The sequence below is a fragment of the Gasterosteus aculeatus genome, chromosome 11, assembly GCF_964276395.1.
Source record: "Gasterosteus aculeatus chromosome 11, fGasAcu3.hap1.1, whole genome shotgun sequence".
In the NCBI taxonomy this organism is placed as follows: domain Eukaryota; kingdom Metazoa; phylum Chordata; class Actinopteri; order Perciformes; family Gasterosteidae; genus Gasterosteus; species Gasterosteus aculeatus.
Window position 1 is genome coordinate 5,341,663 of NC_135699.1, and position 14,089 is coordinate 5,355,751.

Consider the following 14,089-nt stretch of genomic DNA (forward strand, 5'->3'; position numbering starts at 1 on the left):
CGCAGCTCAGCCAATGAGGTGAAATCAGGAAAATCTCACTTTGTGGTTTTTGCAAAAACATAGCTGTGCGCTGCCACTAAATCATGTAAAATTCTTTGTAAACAGAAAAGAAACAAATGCATACCGGAGTTGTCAACACGTGCGGTATATTCCTTACGACCTGACAAATTGTGGAGACGGAAAACACAGATTCTGTACCCACGATGTTGCACGACCTGTTTGAATCAGAAGTGTGTTGAACAATAGCTCCATATGTTTTTCCTGTGAGAAATCCTGCAAGATGTTCAACTGCATTCATCAAACCGTGTGACCCCCGTGGCTTCCACCGAGGGTCCAGCAGTGCAGCGATGGTGTGAAGACCAGAAGCTCATCCAATTAGCTCTGTGCTGAGACCGATCAGTCAATCGGGCACATCTAAAGGCCACGGCCACACTGGACTTCCCCCGGGTCTCCACACACCAGTCGAGGCCTAAATACTAGCAGAATGGGTGTTTTTTTAACACAAACTAATATTCTCTAATCGGTTTTGAGCTGCGAAAGCTTAGGTAATACAAGCGTAAATGATATTATTACACCGTGTCTTTTAGCTTCCCATTGTCCTCATACGGGGTTCAAAAAAAGAGGTTTTCTACTCCTAAATGTGTTTGATTTCCATTAATGTAACACAAATAAACCAAGTGGGTCATTGCTCCTCTTTGTGATAATAAAGAAGGATGGGACTTGGTGTTCAACCAACACCTCCGACGTGCTACCAGCACAATTTACAATGATTAGCCTGATGTTATCATAATTAAAGGATGCGCTGTTCCAACGCCTACGACATGGGGATTATGGACCACCTCTGTGGTTTTCATTAGGACACACTCAGTTCCCTGTCACATGTCCAAGAGGAGTCTCCCTGAACAGCCCTCATTCGCGTTTAAACACTGCCACCTGCAGGGCAGACGTGGTGCAAACCCTCGAGTGCGGACAAAGGGTCTACTTTTGAATTGTGCATAAAGGCATGAAGTGTTTCTTACTTCCAACTCCTAGATGAATGTTTCACACAAGGATCTTAAAAGTCATTTTGAATTGCAGTTGTGTGCCTTTCATGTTTGGCATAATTCACGCTGCTAAGATGCCACCCTGGAGGTCAGCTGCAGGGTGTGACTGAAGCCTCTTTCAGCAACGACGGGTCATTTATGTCTGAGAGAGAGTTATGACTATTTTTTCGCCATTCGTCATGAGGGCAAGGCTCGGGGTACGCAGTCATGAATGTGTCTCCACCCGCACAGCTGGGTGGTCTGCCGAGTCCAATGTGACCCCAATGAAGACCTTTGTGCCGGCTCCAGCATGAGCCTCGCTATTGTTCAAGTCTCACGGGCCGCTGATTCACGGCACATTATGCAAAACACAAAGTGTCATACAGAAAGCCTGTGGAAATGTATCGCAGACTTCAGCTGACTTTTATCCTATCAAATGAAATATCCCTTACGCTTTCGATGAAAATGGACATTTGTTGTGGCTTTTGTGGCATCAGTTTAAATGCATATAAACTACAACGGTGTGTGAAATGTGAAATGTTTAATGTTTTAAATCTTGAGCAGTGTAATACATAACGTGTGACACACTAGTAATGAACAAAACCGAGTTGGTCATTTATGGGGAGAGTGGAGCCAATGTGACACCAGTTAAAGAGAACAACTGATTTATGAATGTCAACTCACCCTCATCTGTCGGCTATTATATACATATATGTATTACATGGTCTGTTTACATGCGACAGCATTCATACACCATGCATTTGAGAAAATATATGAATCTAAATATATATATAGCCACATGCACATTCAAACATGTACATTCATTACAAGTTATAGTTTTTAAAACAACGTTTTTCATACTTTATTAGGCCCACAAAGTGTAAGAATGAGTGTGCAAGGCCACAGGGGGCTGTGACTTCTGTACTTCCCAGCATGCATTGACTGATGATCTGAGTCACCAGTCACTGAGCAGGTCACCAAGTCATCGTGAGTTTTAAGTACGCTCTCCCGTCTACGTCTGGGACGTGGGCAACTTATTACATTATGTTTTAACGTCACTGTGTGAAAATGATGCGTATGTGAAATGAGACATTTTGAGTTGTCCCACTCGGAAAGGCACAGCTGCTTAAATTGAACGACCCTGTCGGCCACGACCTCGGGTCTGTTGAAAGTATGGGGCGCCGTTTGTAAAATGTTGCACGTTCAAAAATCCTGCGCAGTTTTGCTACATTTAGCATTATCATATGAACACAAAAGTACGACAATATTCATATGTCACTTTCTCAAACATAAAATGAAATCAGTTAAAATGACATGTATAGAATATTCTATTCACACACAGATACGGCGCGTAGGCATATAAAAAGAGACCAAGAACATTAGAAATACTGAAAGCGGATCTAAGTACTGCATAAAGTGCATATCCAATCATTGTTCTTAATCTGTGTCAGCTGTGCTTTTTGGATCTGCAGGCAGTCTGCATGGAACCACCTGCTTTCTCAAAATCTATACAGTAATATTTCATGGAAATGTACATGAGCATAGAGGGGGTCAACATGAAAGCAGAGTGTTACCGTTTTCGGATCTGGTTTAAAGACAGTTCAAAGATTGGGATTATGACACGTTACAAGAAGGCGATTAATGCCTTTAAAGCTGTACGCCCTTTTACCGTAACACCTTAAATAGAGGCACATTTCATTTTGAAATGCGGTCCACATGACCGCAGTGGCGGTCAAATCCTCGGCGATGGTCCGGTCAAGGGGGGGTTGCGCAATGTTCCGCGCCCGTGAACCCCCCCCCCCCCCCCCCCCCATAACTTCAACGTGGCCCCCTACCTAAAATGAGTTTGACACCCCTGCTCTATAACAAGAGCTAATTCATCAGGACCGGCCAGCTTGTCTTGCTGCGGCGTAATTACCGTAAATATTATAATGTTCAGTCGTCAACTCTGATATATAGAGTGAACATTTAGATCTACATTTAACATTTAGATTTAACATTTAGATTTACATTTAGATTTAGAATTTAGATTTAATTTACATTTAACATTTAGATTTACATTTAACATTTAGATATAACATTTAACATTTAGATAAAGATTTAACATTTAGATGTAACATTTAGATTTACATTTAACATTTACATAGAACATTTTACATTTAGATTTACATTTAACATTTAGATATAACATTTACATTTAACATTTAGATATAACATTTACATTTAACATTTAGATTTAACATTTAGATTATTTAACAACTTTGTGTTACTGCCAAACATTATCCTTGGAAAAGTTATTGCATGAATTTACATAAATTTCTCTCTAAATGTTTGAAAAAGTGATATATGAATATTGTCATGCTTTTTTGTTCATATGATAATGCTAAATGTAGCAAAACTGGCAGGATTTTAGAACGTGCGACATTTTACAAACGCCGCCCCATATCAAAGAAAGTTATGCTATTGACCGCGACAAAGTGGAGGCAACGCTGAACTCGAGGCGGAAAAATATAATGTTCTTTCCGTCATTGATTGTATTATTGAAAGCCGTGCCTTTTCTAACTGGGATGTTGTGCGGTGAAAAAGGCCGAGCACCCACTGGCACAAGGAACCAGTCGACACTGTCCGGGTAGCGAAGAGAAAGAAGAGACGTTGGAACCAACATGCGGGTGAGCGTTTTTTTTTCCCTCTTATACATGAAAGTCGTTAGAGCAAAATACAATTTTAAGTGAAAATATGCTAAAGCGTTTTAGTTCGCTTGAGAACTGATGTTTATAGCAATTGACAAACCAGTGATGATGATTGAGTCACTGAAGGATGAGTCCTTCATCTTTAATCGACGCCTTACACGCACATTTATTAGTACTTAGCCATCTAAAGTAAGATTTTCAATTACTGCCACCATGTACTTGTACCCAATACATTCCAGTTGTATAATTTTTATTGTATTTCTCTGTCAACATAGCTGCTGGTTATTTAGACTTTTTGTATTTTGAAATTAATAATACAATCAATTAAATGGTGGTGTTTTTATCATGTATTAGGCTACCCTGTAGTATATAACACTTTAACAGTATGTTAATACCACCTTTTAAAGGCTGCAATATTGGTGATGCTTACATATTAAAGCACCAATTATTTTAATCTTTTAATTGAATTCAATTACATTTTACATTCCAAAATCCCAAACCACCTGGCAGGGTTTTAGAATCCGTATGACATCCTCTGTCCTGGAACCCTCACATCTGCACGGAAAAACTCCCCCTGAAAAAACTTTATAGGGTAGGAAAAATAAGGGAGAAACTTAAGGGAGACTGGTGGAGGAGATATTTAATAATAATAATATATATATATATATATATATATATATATATATATATATATATATATATATGTATGTATGTACGGTATTCGGAAATGGATATTCTACATAATAAGTGTAGTAACTGTCTGTCACTGTTTGTTTCAAACTTTATTCTTCCTCACAAGTGCTTTGAAAGTCCGCTCTGACGACACGTGTTTAGTTTGCTGTCAAACACGCTCACGCTGCATAAGCCCTGCATCTTCAAAGTCACTATGTAATGGACCAGATAGGAGGTTTGAAATGAATTCAGGAGGACGGGATCGTGAATCAGCTCACCAGCTCTGAAATCAACAATTCGGCCAAAGGCCGAGGTCGGATGACACTTCCCATCGCTGGTCGAGCTTAATGTCTTTCTTGTCTATTAAGGGGAATACAATGATTTTGTTCACTGTAGCTTTTAGTGCAAAAATGCTCACAAACTAGACATATGGTTGTCCGAATGTTGTGTTATTAGTCAGGCGGGTTGTGAGATGAGCTTTATTCTGGGGATGAAGAATCAGGTGACGTCTCGGAGGATTTGGTCAAATGTTTTCAGTGCAATATAATCTGTAACGGCGTATGAAAGTGCTCCATTTGAGAGCTTGATGTTGACAGATTGGCCGCTAACCCTTCTTGTGTACTTCAAGCTTAATGTTTTGTAAAATATTTTTTGACAACTTGCAGCTAAGTGATTGCCTTTTCAGTTGGCTGTGTGCAGAATGCTCAGCCGTCGCTGTATCCAAGAATGACCTTACTTTCTGCCTTGCCCATTAATTCATGTTGAGCCAGGTTGGATGGGCAGCGTCACAGCAGCGATCATCGTCAGCCAAATACATTTTTAATGGAATTCAAAACCGGCTTTGTTTGTGCTGCTCAGTGGAATCGACCCCCTTGTTCTAAATCCTGATCCTCGTTGATTTAACTGCATGACGAAAGGGTTGATGCCTCAATTTAGGGTCATGACGGAGGTCATCGGAAGAATATTGTCACACTAGCGACATAACAGAGACGTCTTTATTTGCTTGTTTAATTGTTCCCACGCTGTGCCTTTTGAAACAAATTTAAAAGAGCAAACACTAAATAATTTAGGACACAAACTGCTTCACTGCTCGGTCTGGAAAGTGGTAAACTGTTTGAACCTTGACTTTACCGGCCATTTCAATGAATATGTTTTTCACAGGATTTTTTTAAATATTTCACAGTATTGAAAGGCGTAAACTCTATAATGAATGACACTCGACAAGACGGACCCAAAACCGGACCGGCTGTTTGCAATCTAGATTAATAGAAGTTTGCCGTTTGCCTTTTCTTGATGGTAGTTTGCAGTCGACAATGTGTATTTGGAGTATCAGCAGTAGGTGATTGAGCAGACTACCTATCGGTAGTTTATGCTGAACCTGCATTGAGGTACTTACACAGTGTTGTGAACTGTGTGGCCTGTCATTTGTAACGGATGCTCATGTGCTAGGACAGAACTGGGACTGTGGCGTGTTGCCAGTGTGATCATCAATGTCTCCCACCCATTTGTTGGTCTGTCCCATCCATCCATCCATCCATCCATTGTCAAACCGCTTATCCTGCACACAGGGTCGCGGGGGGGCTGGAGTCCATCCCAGCCAACTTCGGGCGATAGACAGGGTACACCCTGGATTGGTCGCCAGCCAATCGCAGGGCAACACAGAAACACACAACCATTCACACTCACATTCACACAACTACGGGCAATTTAAAGTCCCCAATTAACCTGATCCCCAGAGCATGTCTTTGGACTGTGGGAGGAAGCCGGAGAACCCGGAGAGAACCCACGCAGACACGGGGAGAACATGCAGACTCCACACAGAAAGGCCACTGGGCGGAATCGAACCCAGGACCTTCTTGCTGTGAGGCGACAGTGCTAACCACCACGCCACCGTGCCGCCCTGTTGGTCTGTCCCTTTAAACTGAATTGAAGGACTTGGAAGTCATCCTCAAATGTACCACTAGAGGGAGCCACAACACAATTCACTGGCAGTTACTGAGCAAATATGTTTGCAGGAAAAGGTGTGTGTGTTTATTTGCTACTGGCAACTTCCAACCAGCTTTTTGCAGTGCTGCAGATTCTAATGGTTCCGCATCAACCAGCAGCTTTCAGTGTAATTAGCGCGAGACCTTTTGAATATGACTTTGTCACTCAGCGTGCAGATGTTGACACATGCTACGACTTCTAATTACCTCTATTCATATGCGGGGGTGAGCAGCCTGCACCTGTCTTTTTTTGCAGCCAAGCATTGATGGAAGATTCAAGTGTTTACTGGTGGAACGGGACAAAGGATGCACACAAACGACAACTTGGGATGGCTGCCACCCTCCGACATAGCAGCAGAATAATGAGGGATGGGAGTCGAGCCCATCAGGGGGCTTTAACCAAAGCGAAGTGGTACACGTGGTTACACTGGACCTGTGAGTCCTTGCTGCATGTGTGTGTCTATGCTGTAACTCATAACAGTTGAGGCACAGTGAAAGTAGGACTGGTTGGGGATGAAATAGGCCATGAATAGAAATAGCTCCCGCGCGCGGCCTGAGCTCCACGATCTCTGCAGGGATCACTGTGTGTGTGTGTATGTGTGTCGGTTGCCTCTTGTGTGCCGTCTCTTCTCCGTCCAGGTGCCCGTGTGTGGGAGATCCTGCCCGGGACTCTCGAGCTCCTGGAATCCACGAGGAGGCATAAGGCCTCTGCCAACTGCATTAAGATTAAAGGCATTGACAAGGAATGTGTTGTTGCCAGCTCAGATGGGCCCTGTGTAATCTGGGACCTGGCGGGAGCCAGAACTCGCCCACTCAACCCCTTCTGTTTCTTTCCTGCTGAGACTGACTCACGTCACAGGAATGGATAAGTCAGTTAAACTCCGATGGAGGCGATTGTCTTGTTAAACCTCCAAATGCTTTTGTAGAACACCGTGTTTAGTGAGGGCCGTAATAAATACACAAAGCAGCATTGATTTCCTCTGTGTGAGCTTCATGTGACGAGTCCGATATTCCAGGATTACACTGATCAGCAACCTCCCAGACGCAAGGAGGGTCATTACCAGGCAGCAGAAACGTGAAGGCAACGATGAAGAGTCTTAGACTTCTGTCTGCTGGCCATCAGGAGCCAAGTCTGGTTGTATAAAAGTGGATGAGAACTATGTGTGTCGTTTAACTTCTGATTACGAAAAAAAAAAAAAAACAGTCGCAGAGGCAACGTCCACTTCTTGTATACAATCGAATGTCCTTGTTAGTGAAGGAAACAAAGCTTTTTCAGAACATAAATCACGAGTAACTTATAAACTTGAATCGTGCTGTACGTGTAAGTCAAGGTGATAAGTGATGAACTCACTGAATGCTCTCGCATCCGGTCCCATTAGCACAGTGTGACGGGGTCAGTACGTTGCTCTTTAGTTCAGGGAGCGCTTGATCCCGGAGCAGATGGCAACTTAGTTTACCGGCTGTTGTTGCCTACTTCATCTTTCATAACATTTCCTTTTTTAAAGAGAGCGTCACAGGCTTATTAGCTCTCAACTTATAGGCTGACTGGGATATTAGGCCAGCACAGAGCAACGCTGATCTAATTATGTGCTGCAGCACTCAGAAAATACACACCTTGCAATCTCTTGTTTATATTATTATACATTTAAGTTGCCACCACGTTACAGTTCAAAGAATTGGCCTTTTAAATGAGATGTTCCCTCACATGAAAAACAATAAAATATGGACCACAAATAGCTTTTCTACAATGGTGCAACCTCCCTTTTTCATAGTGATAATGTAACTTATGCATGAAAAATTAAATTAGATGTTGGAGGGAGGAATCATCCGCACAAGAGAAATATTAAAAGGTACTTGACTTTTTAAAGGGAAAATGCAAAATAGCTCTAAAAATAGAATCAAATCCAAGCTGATCGCAAGGCCAAAAGAAAAAGGAGACAACTGCCAAACGCAGAAGACGCTTTTACTTTGCTACAAACCCTCAAACATGCGCAGCGCTGCTGTTAATGAGAGATGGCGGCAGCTCCGAGCCGCCCCGGGGTCATTGTTGAAGAATTAAAAAAGGTATTTCATCAAGTCCTGGGACTAGAAGGATTGAAATACTCCAGCTGATGGCTTTGTAGTAGTTTCATAACAACTCCCTTCGGCTATCATTGACTGTGAGACATTAGAGGCACATTTATGCTGCTTGAGTTTCATGTCATTCCAAATGATTTCAGCAGGAAATGAGGCTTGATGGAAAGCGAGTCGACCCAACGAGTTTAACTACGTAGTTCCTGCTGGTTGAGCGGAGCCTCGCGTTGTGTTTGGGCTCGTTGTTCTAGTGTGAGATGTTGGGCCAACCTGCACCTTAACGGACCTTAACGGCGCCCGCCAACTCCGCAAGGGTTCAGACCTGTCTGTCAAACCATCGAGTGTTTGAGGGCACTTTCATTTGAACCCTTTCTGAACCTTTTCTGAAACTCCGCATTAGTCATTTTTTTGCTGCACACTTCAAATGAAAGTTTCTTTTTCTTTGTCTAAGTAGTACCAAGTGGGCCACGCGGACTAGTACCGGTCCGCGGCCCGGTGGTTGGGGACCACTGCTCTACTGTATGTACTCCATGGCGGTTTCTAGTTCCCAGCTTAAAAGATTTCCTGAGTATTCTTGACGTTGCTCCTTGAAAGGGGCCTGCTGGTTGCACTCCATACCACCACCACCACCACCACCACCAGCATCATCAGCTCTGAAGGGAAGCAGAGTAGGAGGCTCCTCGTCTTGGCTCAGACTCTCTCTTCAGGTCGCATCGGCAGCGAGGAGGAAGGTCAGTCATAATGCTCACTGCTGCAAAAAATCAAAAGTTCCCCAGTGTTCGTGAGACAGCGGAGGAGATAAGCCGTGCTGCTCTCCTACCTCATCACCCAAGTATGATCGTAATAATCCAGGACACCGTAACCTGCGATAAATGCCTTCCAAGGTTTATCTAATTTCTTTCCTCTGTATGCTGCCGTACATTCACACAAGATGTGCTCTTTTTGTAGATTCTTAATTGGGATGAATCGGGACAACGTAGACGAGTTGATCGTCACTGTACTGGAGTTTCCAGATTGTAAGACTGTGAAGTAAAAACGTCTATGAACATTCTATGGGACAGTTGGTTACACTTCATAAACGTTTTGAGGTGCGTGGACTTTAGTTTTGAAATATATTGCTTTGTGCTTTACAATTTTCAGAGGGATGTGTTGCACAAATCTGCTACATTTATTTAGCAGTTAAGGCTACTTTATTCAGACTAAAAATGTAAAAGTTCTCATGAAGTGCAATGGTGTCAACTGGGACCCTTTGTCTCATTTTAGATGTCTGTGATTTATTAATTCCATCAAGGAAACATGTCCCCTCTGAACCTGTCGCATGGTTTCATTTGAACTGTTTAATGAACAAAAAGGGGGGAAAAAAATCCAATATGTCAGAGATCAGAGGAATTCCAGAAATCTCTCATTTGTGTTGCAGAGCTTCTGTTGTTCCTTGTTAACCGCCCGTGACCCTTTGGGAGGGGCCTTTGTGAACTAACCACAAATAATGTAGTTAAACCACTCAGTCACATTATACTTAATTGATGACTCGTTATTACCAACCTGATGTAATACAACAGGGGTCGTGTGTACCTAAAGCCTTAGAAGTACATTCTGCTGATACTACTACGTACGCCTACTTGGCGAGTATTTGACCCCGCGGCGTGATACTTCAGATAAGTCGCAGGCTTCCTATCACCAATGGAAAGTCAAATATTTCCGACGCACGTGTGGGGAGGAGGCGCCGCGCGCCATCACGAGCCCTTCTCCTCTTCCCCACGCGAAGTCGCGAGCGATGCGGAGGGGAGCGCTCGGATGCGGCTACTGGACGGCGCGGCGGCTCGTGCTGCGCCGGGCGTGACGAGATGCTGCGGAGTCGTCGGGAGTGATAATGACCGCCTTCAGCGGGCGCCGCGATGGGTGAGGGAGGTGCGCCGCCAGCTCGGGCCGGAATAACAGTGAGCCGCTGTGCCTGCCGGCCGCGCGACGGTGCCACCCCCGCTCTCCGGACGGGGCACAGTGGCGGAGATGTGACGCGCCGGCGCCGGAATTCAAACAACCATCAGTGTCGGAAATAGACGGGCGAGGCAGCGGAGCCATGGAGCGGCAGAGCCGAGCCAAGGGGGGGACGCCGGCGACGAGGGAGGACAAGCGCAAAGACAAGAAGCCGAAGTCGGGTAAGCTCTTCCGAAGGAAACCGCTGAAGTCCGTCGGGAGTTTCATGAACAGAATAATTAAAACTTTGGGCACTTTGACCCACTTTGGAGACGCGGGCGCGCGGGACGCGGAGGACGACGACGGGGGGTTCCGGAACGGCGCGGCGTGCGCCCTCGGCGCCGGCCCGGGCTCCGCCGGGGAGGACGCGCGTCCGGCCCGGGAGCGCGTGGTGAAGAACACCGCGAGCACGTCGTCCTCCCTGTGCACCGGCCGGGACAAACTGCTCCACCAGTTCGCCGACAAGATCCCGGGTGTCGTGGGCCTGAAGAACCACGGGAACACCTGCTTCATGAACGCCGTGGTCCAGTGTCTGAACAACACGGACCTGCTGGCCGAGTACCTGGGGCTGGAGCGGTACAAGCTGGACCTCGGGCACGCCGCGGTACGCGCGCACGGGAGGAGCGCAGAGACGCGGCCCGCCGGGGGGGAAGTCACGGAGCAGCTGGCGTCGCTGGTGAGGGCTCTGTGGACGCTGGAGTACACCCCGCAGCTGTCTGTGGACTTTAAGGTACTAAGGTGTGCACACAACAACAACAACAACAACAACAACACCGCCAACAAAGCGCGCGGTCCACAGGTGCATGTGAGCTAATTGATACTCATTGATAATCGGTCCATTTAGTGAGTTTTATTCAAACGTGATGCGCACAGTGTGCCATCAACTCCAAGCGCACAGAGGCGCGCTAACAGTCCTCTTCTTTAATAGAGTGGTGACCACTGTGATCCCGGGGCGCTTTGGCCTGTGGCTTCAGTGTCCACCTCCCTAAAGGCCAACAAGGCCGCGGCCTCTCAAGGTCTGAGGACTTCTGCCACCACATAACGTTATGGCAGAAGCAACCCCAGTAGGTGTGCAATGACTTCAACTTGATCCCCACTAGTTCTGCTCCTGCAGAATTAACTTTTTCTTTTCTTTTCATTGCCTCTTTCACGGCTTGGTGAGCAAAGTACTGTGGTGTTTATTTAGGTGTGTTGCCATTGCGATGAAAAGTGCGGTTGCTCAGGGAAGATTTAATCTAACACATCCTTCCTAATGCCCCCCCCCCCCCCTCTCCCACCACGAGGATCAGGGGCTGCAGAGAACTATCAGGAGACCCTCAGGCGTTCCTTCTCTGCCTCCCTGGAGATACGTATGGGAAGGGGGGGGAGCCGTATTTTATCCGCCTGAAGCTCTGGATTTCTTTGAGCCATAGTTCAATGCAAGAAGTAGATAATATGGAGCAGTGAACAAAGAAACTCCACAATGGATCTATTCTTGGAAATGCTAATTTCCCTTTAAGAAACTGGCACAAGGATGGCTACTGGAATATTCTGACCCAAACTGTGTTCAGCCATCGCCTCCTCACACTTCCATATAACGTAAAGAGGAAAGCGACCTCAGGGCCAGCTAGGTATTTTTTATGCATGTGAAATGCATTTAGAATCCATTTATGTTGTGGACGTTGGAGGTCCAGAGTTCATACAGCTTAGGCCTTCTGAAATTGCCTGTTAAGTAATACCACAGCTGCCTGTAGGGAAGCATTATAAAATAATCAGATAGCTCCATGGATTGTGTCTGAGAGGCAAAATGAGCCATGCAGGAAAGCACACCACTTCTAAACAATCCCCCGAAAACTGATTGTTTTTACTTTTTAAAACTGAATGAATATCTTATGGTTGGAAGTTAATTATCTATATTTGGGGGCCTCTGAACAGTCAGGTGTTTTGTCAGGTTTGGGTAAAGCAGCCAGATTAAAATGAATCTCTATAGTAACCCTCCTCACATCAGAAGAATGTGGATAAGAAAGGATAAAAAAAAGCAGGTGTTGAAAGGAATCTTTTTTTCTGACAGCTACCCTTTACACCACGTACACTTTGCACTGTGCTTTTTTTCTCTCTTTCATTTCAAATGAATGATGCTGTGCATGTGCACCTCCTCTGCAAATGTGGAGTCCCCCTCTTTGACTAAAAGTTCTTCTTAGTTGAGTCAAGTTAATGAATCAGCAGCGGCCTTCTCGCAAGGTCAGTTAGCTGCAGATTCCCACTCAGGAGGAAAAACAAAACACCAAAGTCCTGCAGAGTAGCTGGCACTGCGCCACATCCCAGCACCACTCGTGATGTAGGACAAGAGAGGCGGAAGGATGGAGGCTGCTTTCGCCGATGCTCACTAAAGATTAGGCATCGCGGCGCGGCTCTGTGTCCTGAGGGTTGCATTTCTTCCAACCTGGTAGCAGATGTGATCTTTTGATCTGGACGCTTGCAGTGCGTTTTCTGCACCCCCCCCCCGACACAGGATGGTGTGTTTGCGCAGTGAGGCCTGGCCTGGACAGGGACGGAGCCTGAAACTCAAACAGTTACCCAACAGCCAATTGGTTTCCATAACACGAGAGGCCTGTGAAAGAAGGGAGTGAGGCCGAGCAGGAATGCCGTCCTCCCTTCACTGGATACTGATGGGCCTATTTAGGAAGCTAAATGTGTGTTGTGACGACAGCGGCTCTTGCTCACAGGTATGTGTCAATATTTGCCGTCTCCGTGTTGATTTTTAATGATTATCTATGTTGCAGTTAGCGGAGCAGTGACTCCTTACCAGGGCCCCGTTCCTCGCATGTGGATAACTGAGTTAGCCGAATCGTTTTCAGGATGAGATTACATAGGTCAGGCTTTTCGGTTCCACAAAGCACGTTTGAAATCAACATGGCAACACATCCAAACACTGCTCCAGCGCAGGCTAATTTAAGTTAACTGGATAAGCTCGCTACTCCCCTGGAGAAAAGGGACAGATCGCCTCTTATTGATGGAGTATTAGTCCGAATTCCTCAAGATCATGAGGATCTGTTACCGCACTACGCTGACTTCCTGTACGAGGGACATCGATTCTTCCGACAAGGAATTGTGTATTTATAAGACCTTCTTGAGCCGGACACTGTGAACGCCACACGCCACAGCTGCAGAACAGCGTTCACCGTCCCACAGACTGAAAAAAAACTCCCCAATAGATTAAAATCCCTCTCCCTGATGTACAATATGTTTAATTATTACGTCACAAATGATTAAAATATACATATCATGGTGTTGAATTCCCCATATGCGTTCATGATCATCTCCTGCTCGTCAGCGGAGGAAAAAGAGCCTCTTCCATTGAGTTTATTTGTGGTACTGTTTTACACCTGTTTTACATTTGATCCTCGGACAGGACGGTACGACCAAAAATTCATATCCTTATATTTTACAAATCGTATTTTGTAAGATGCTGGCAGTATTCCGGTATATCGCGGTATTTCTTTTTAGTAAACAAGTTAATTCATTGATGTCGAAAAGAACCGGCCGGCGAGTTAGCTTGTTAGCCTGTTAGCCTGTTAGCTGTTGTGGCTGCTAGTGTGTCCACCAGAGGAAATCCCAGCGTCCGATCTAAATGTACAATGAATTGTTTTCTGATCTTACTTATGTGGGATTTTTCAAAACCAAAAACTATCCA

General features: G+C 45.1%; 1 protein-coding gene across 2 annotated transcripts in view; it reads left to right on the forward strand.

Annotated features, from left to right (window-relative positions):
* Window positions 1-10,145: 10,145 nt before the first annotated feature.
* The window catches only part of usp43b (ubiquitin specific peptidase 43b), a 45,329-nt gene continuing 41,385 nt past the window's right edge, over window positions 10,146-14,089 (forward strand). The window contains exons 1-2 of one of the 2 annotated variants that reach the window (XM_040191036.2): window positions 10,204-10,598; window positions 10,689-11,146. In XM_040191036.2, the coding sequence (XP_040046970.2) occupies window positions 10,520-10,598; window positions 10,689-11,146 (537 nt within the window). In that variant the 5' untranslated portion in view covers window positions 10,204-10,519. Of the gene's footprint in view, window positions 11,147-14,089 lie in introns of both variants that reach the window. The other variant, XM_040191035.2, reaches the window with a different exon arrangement.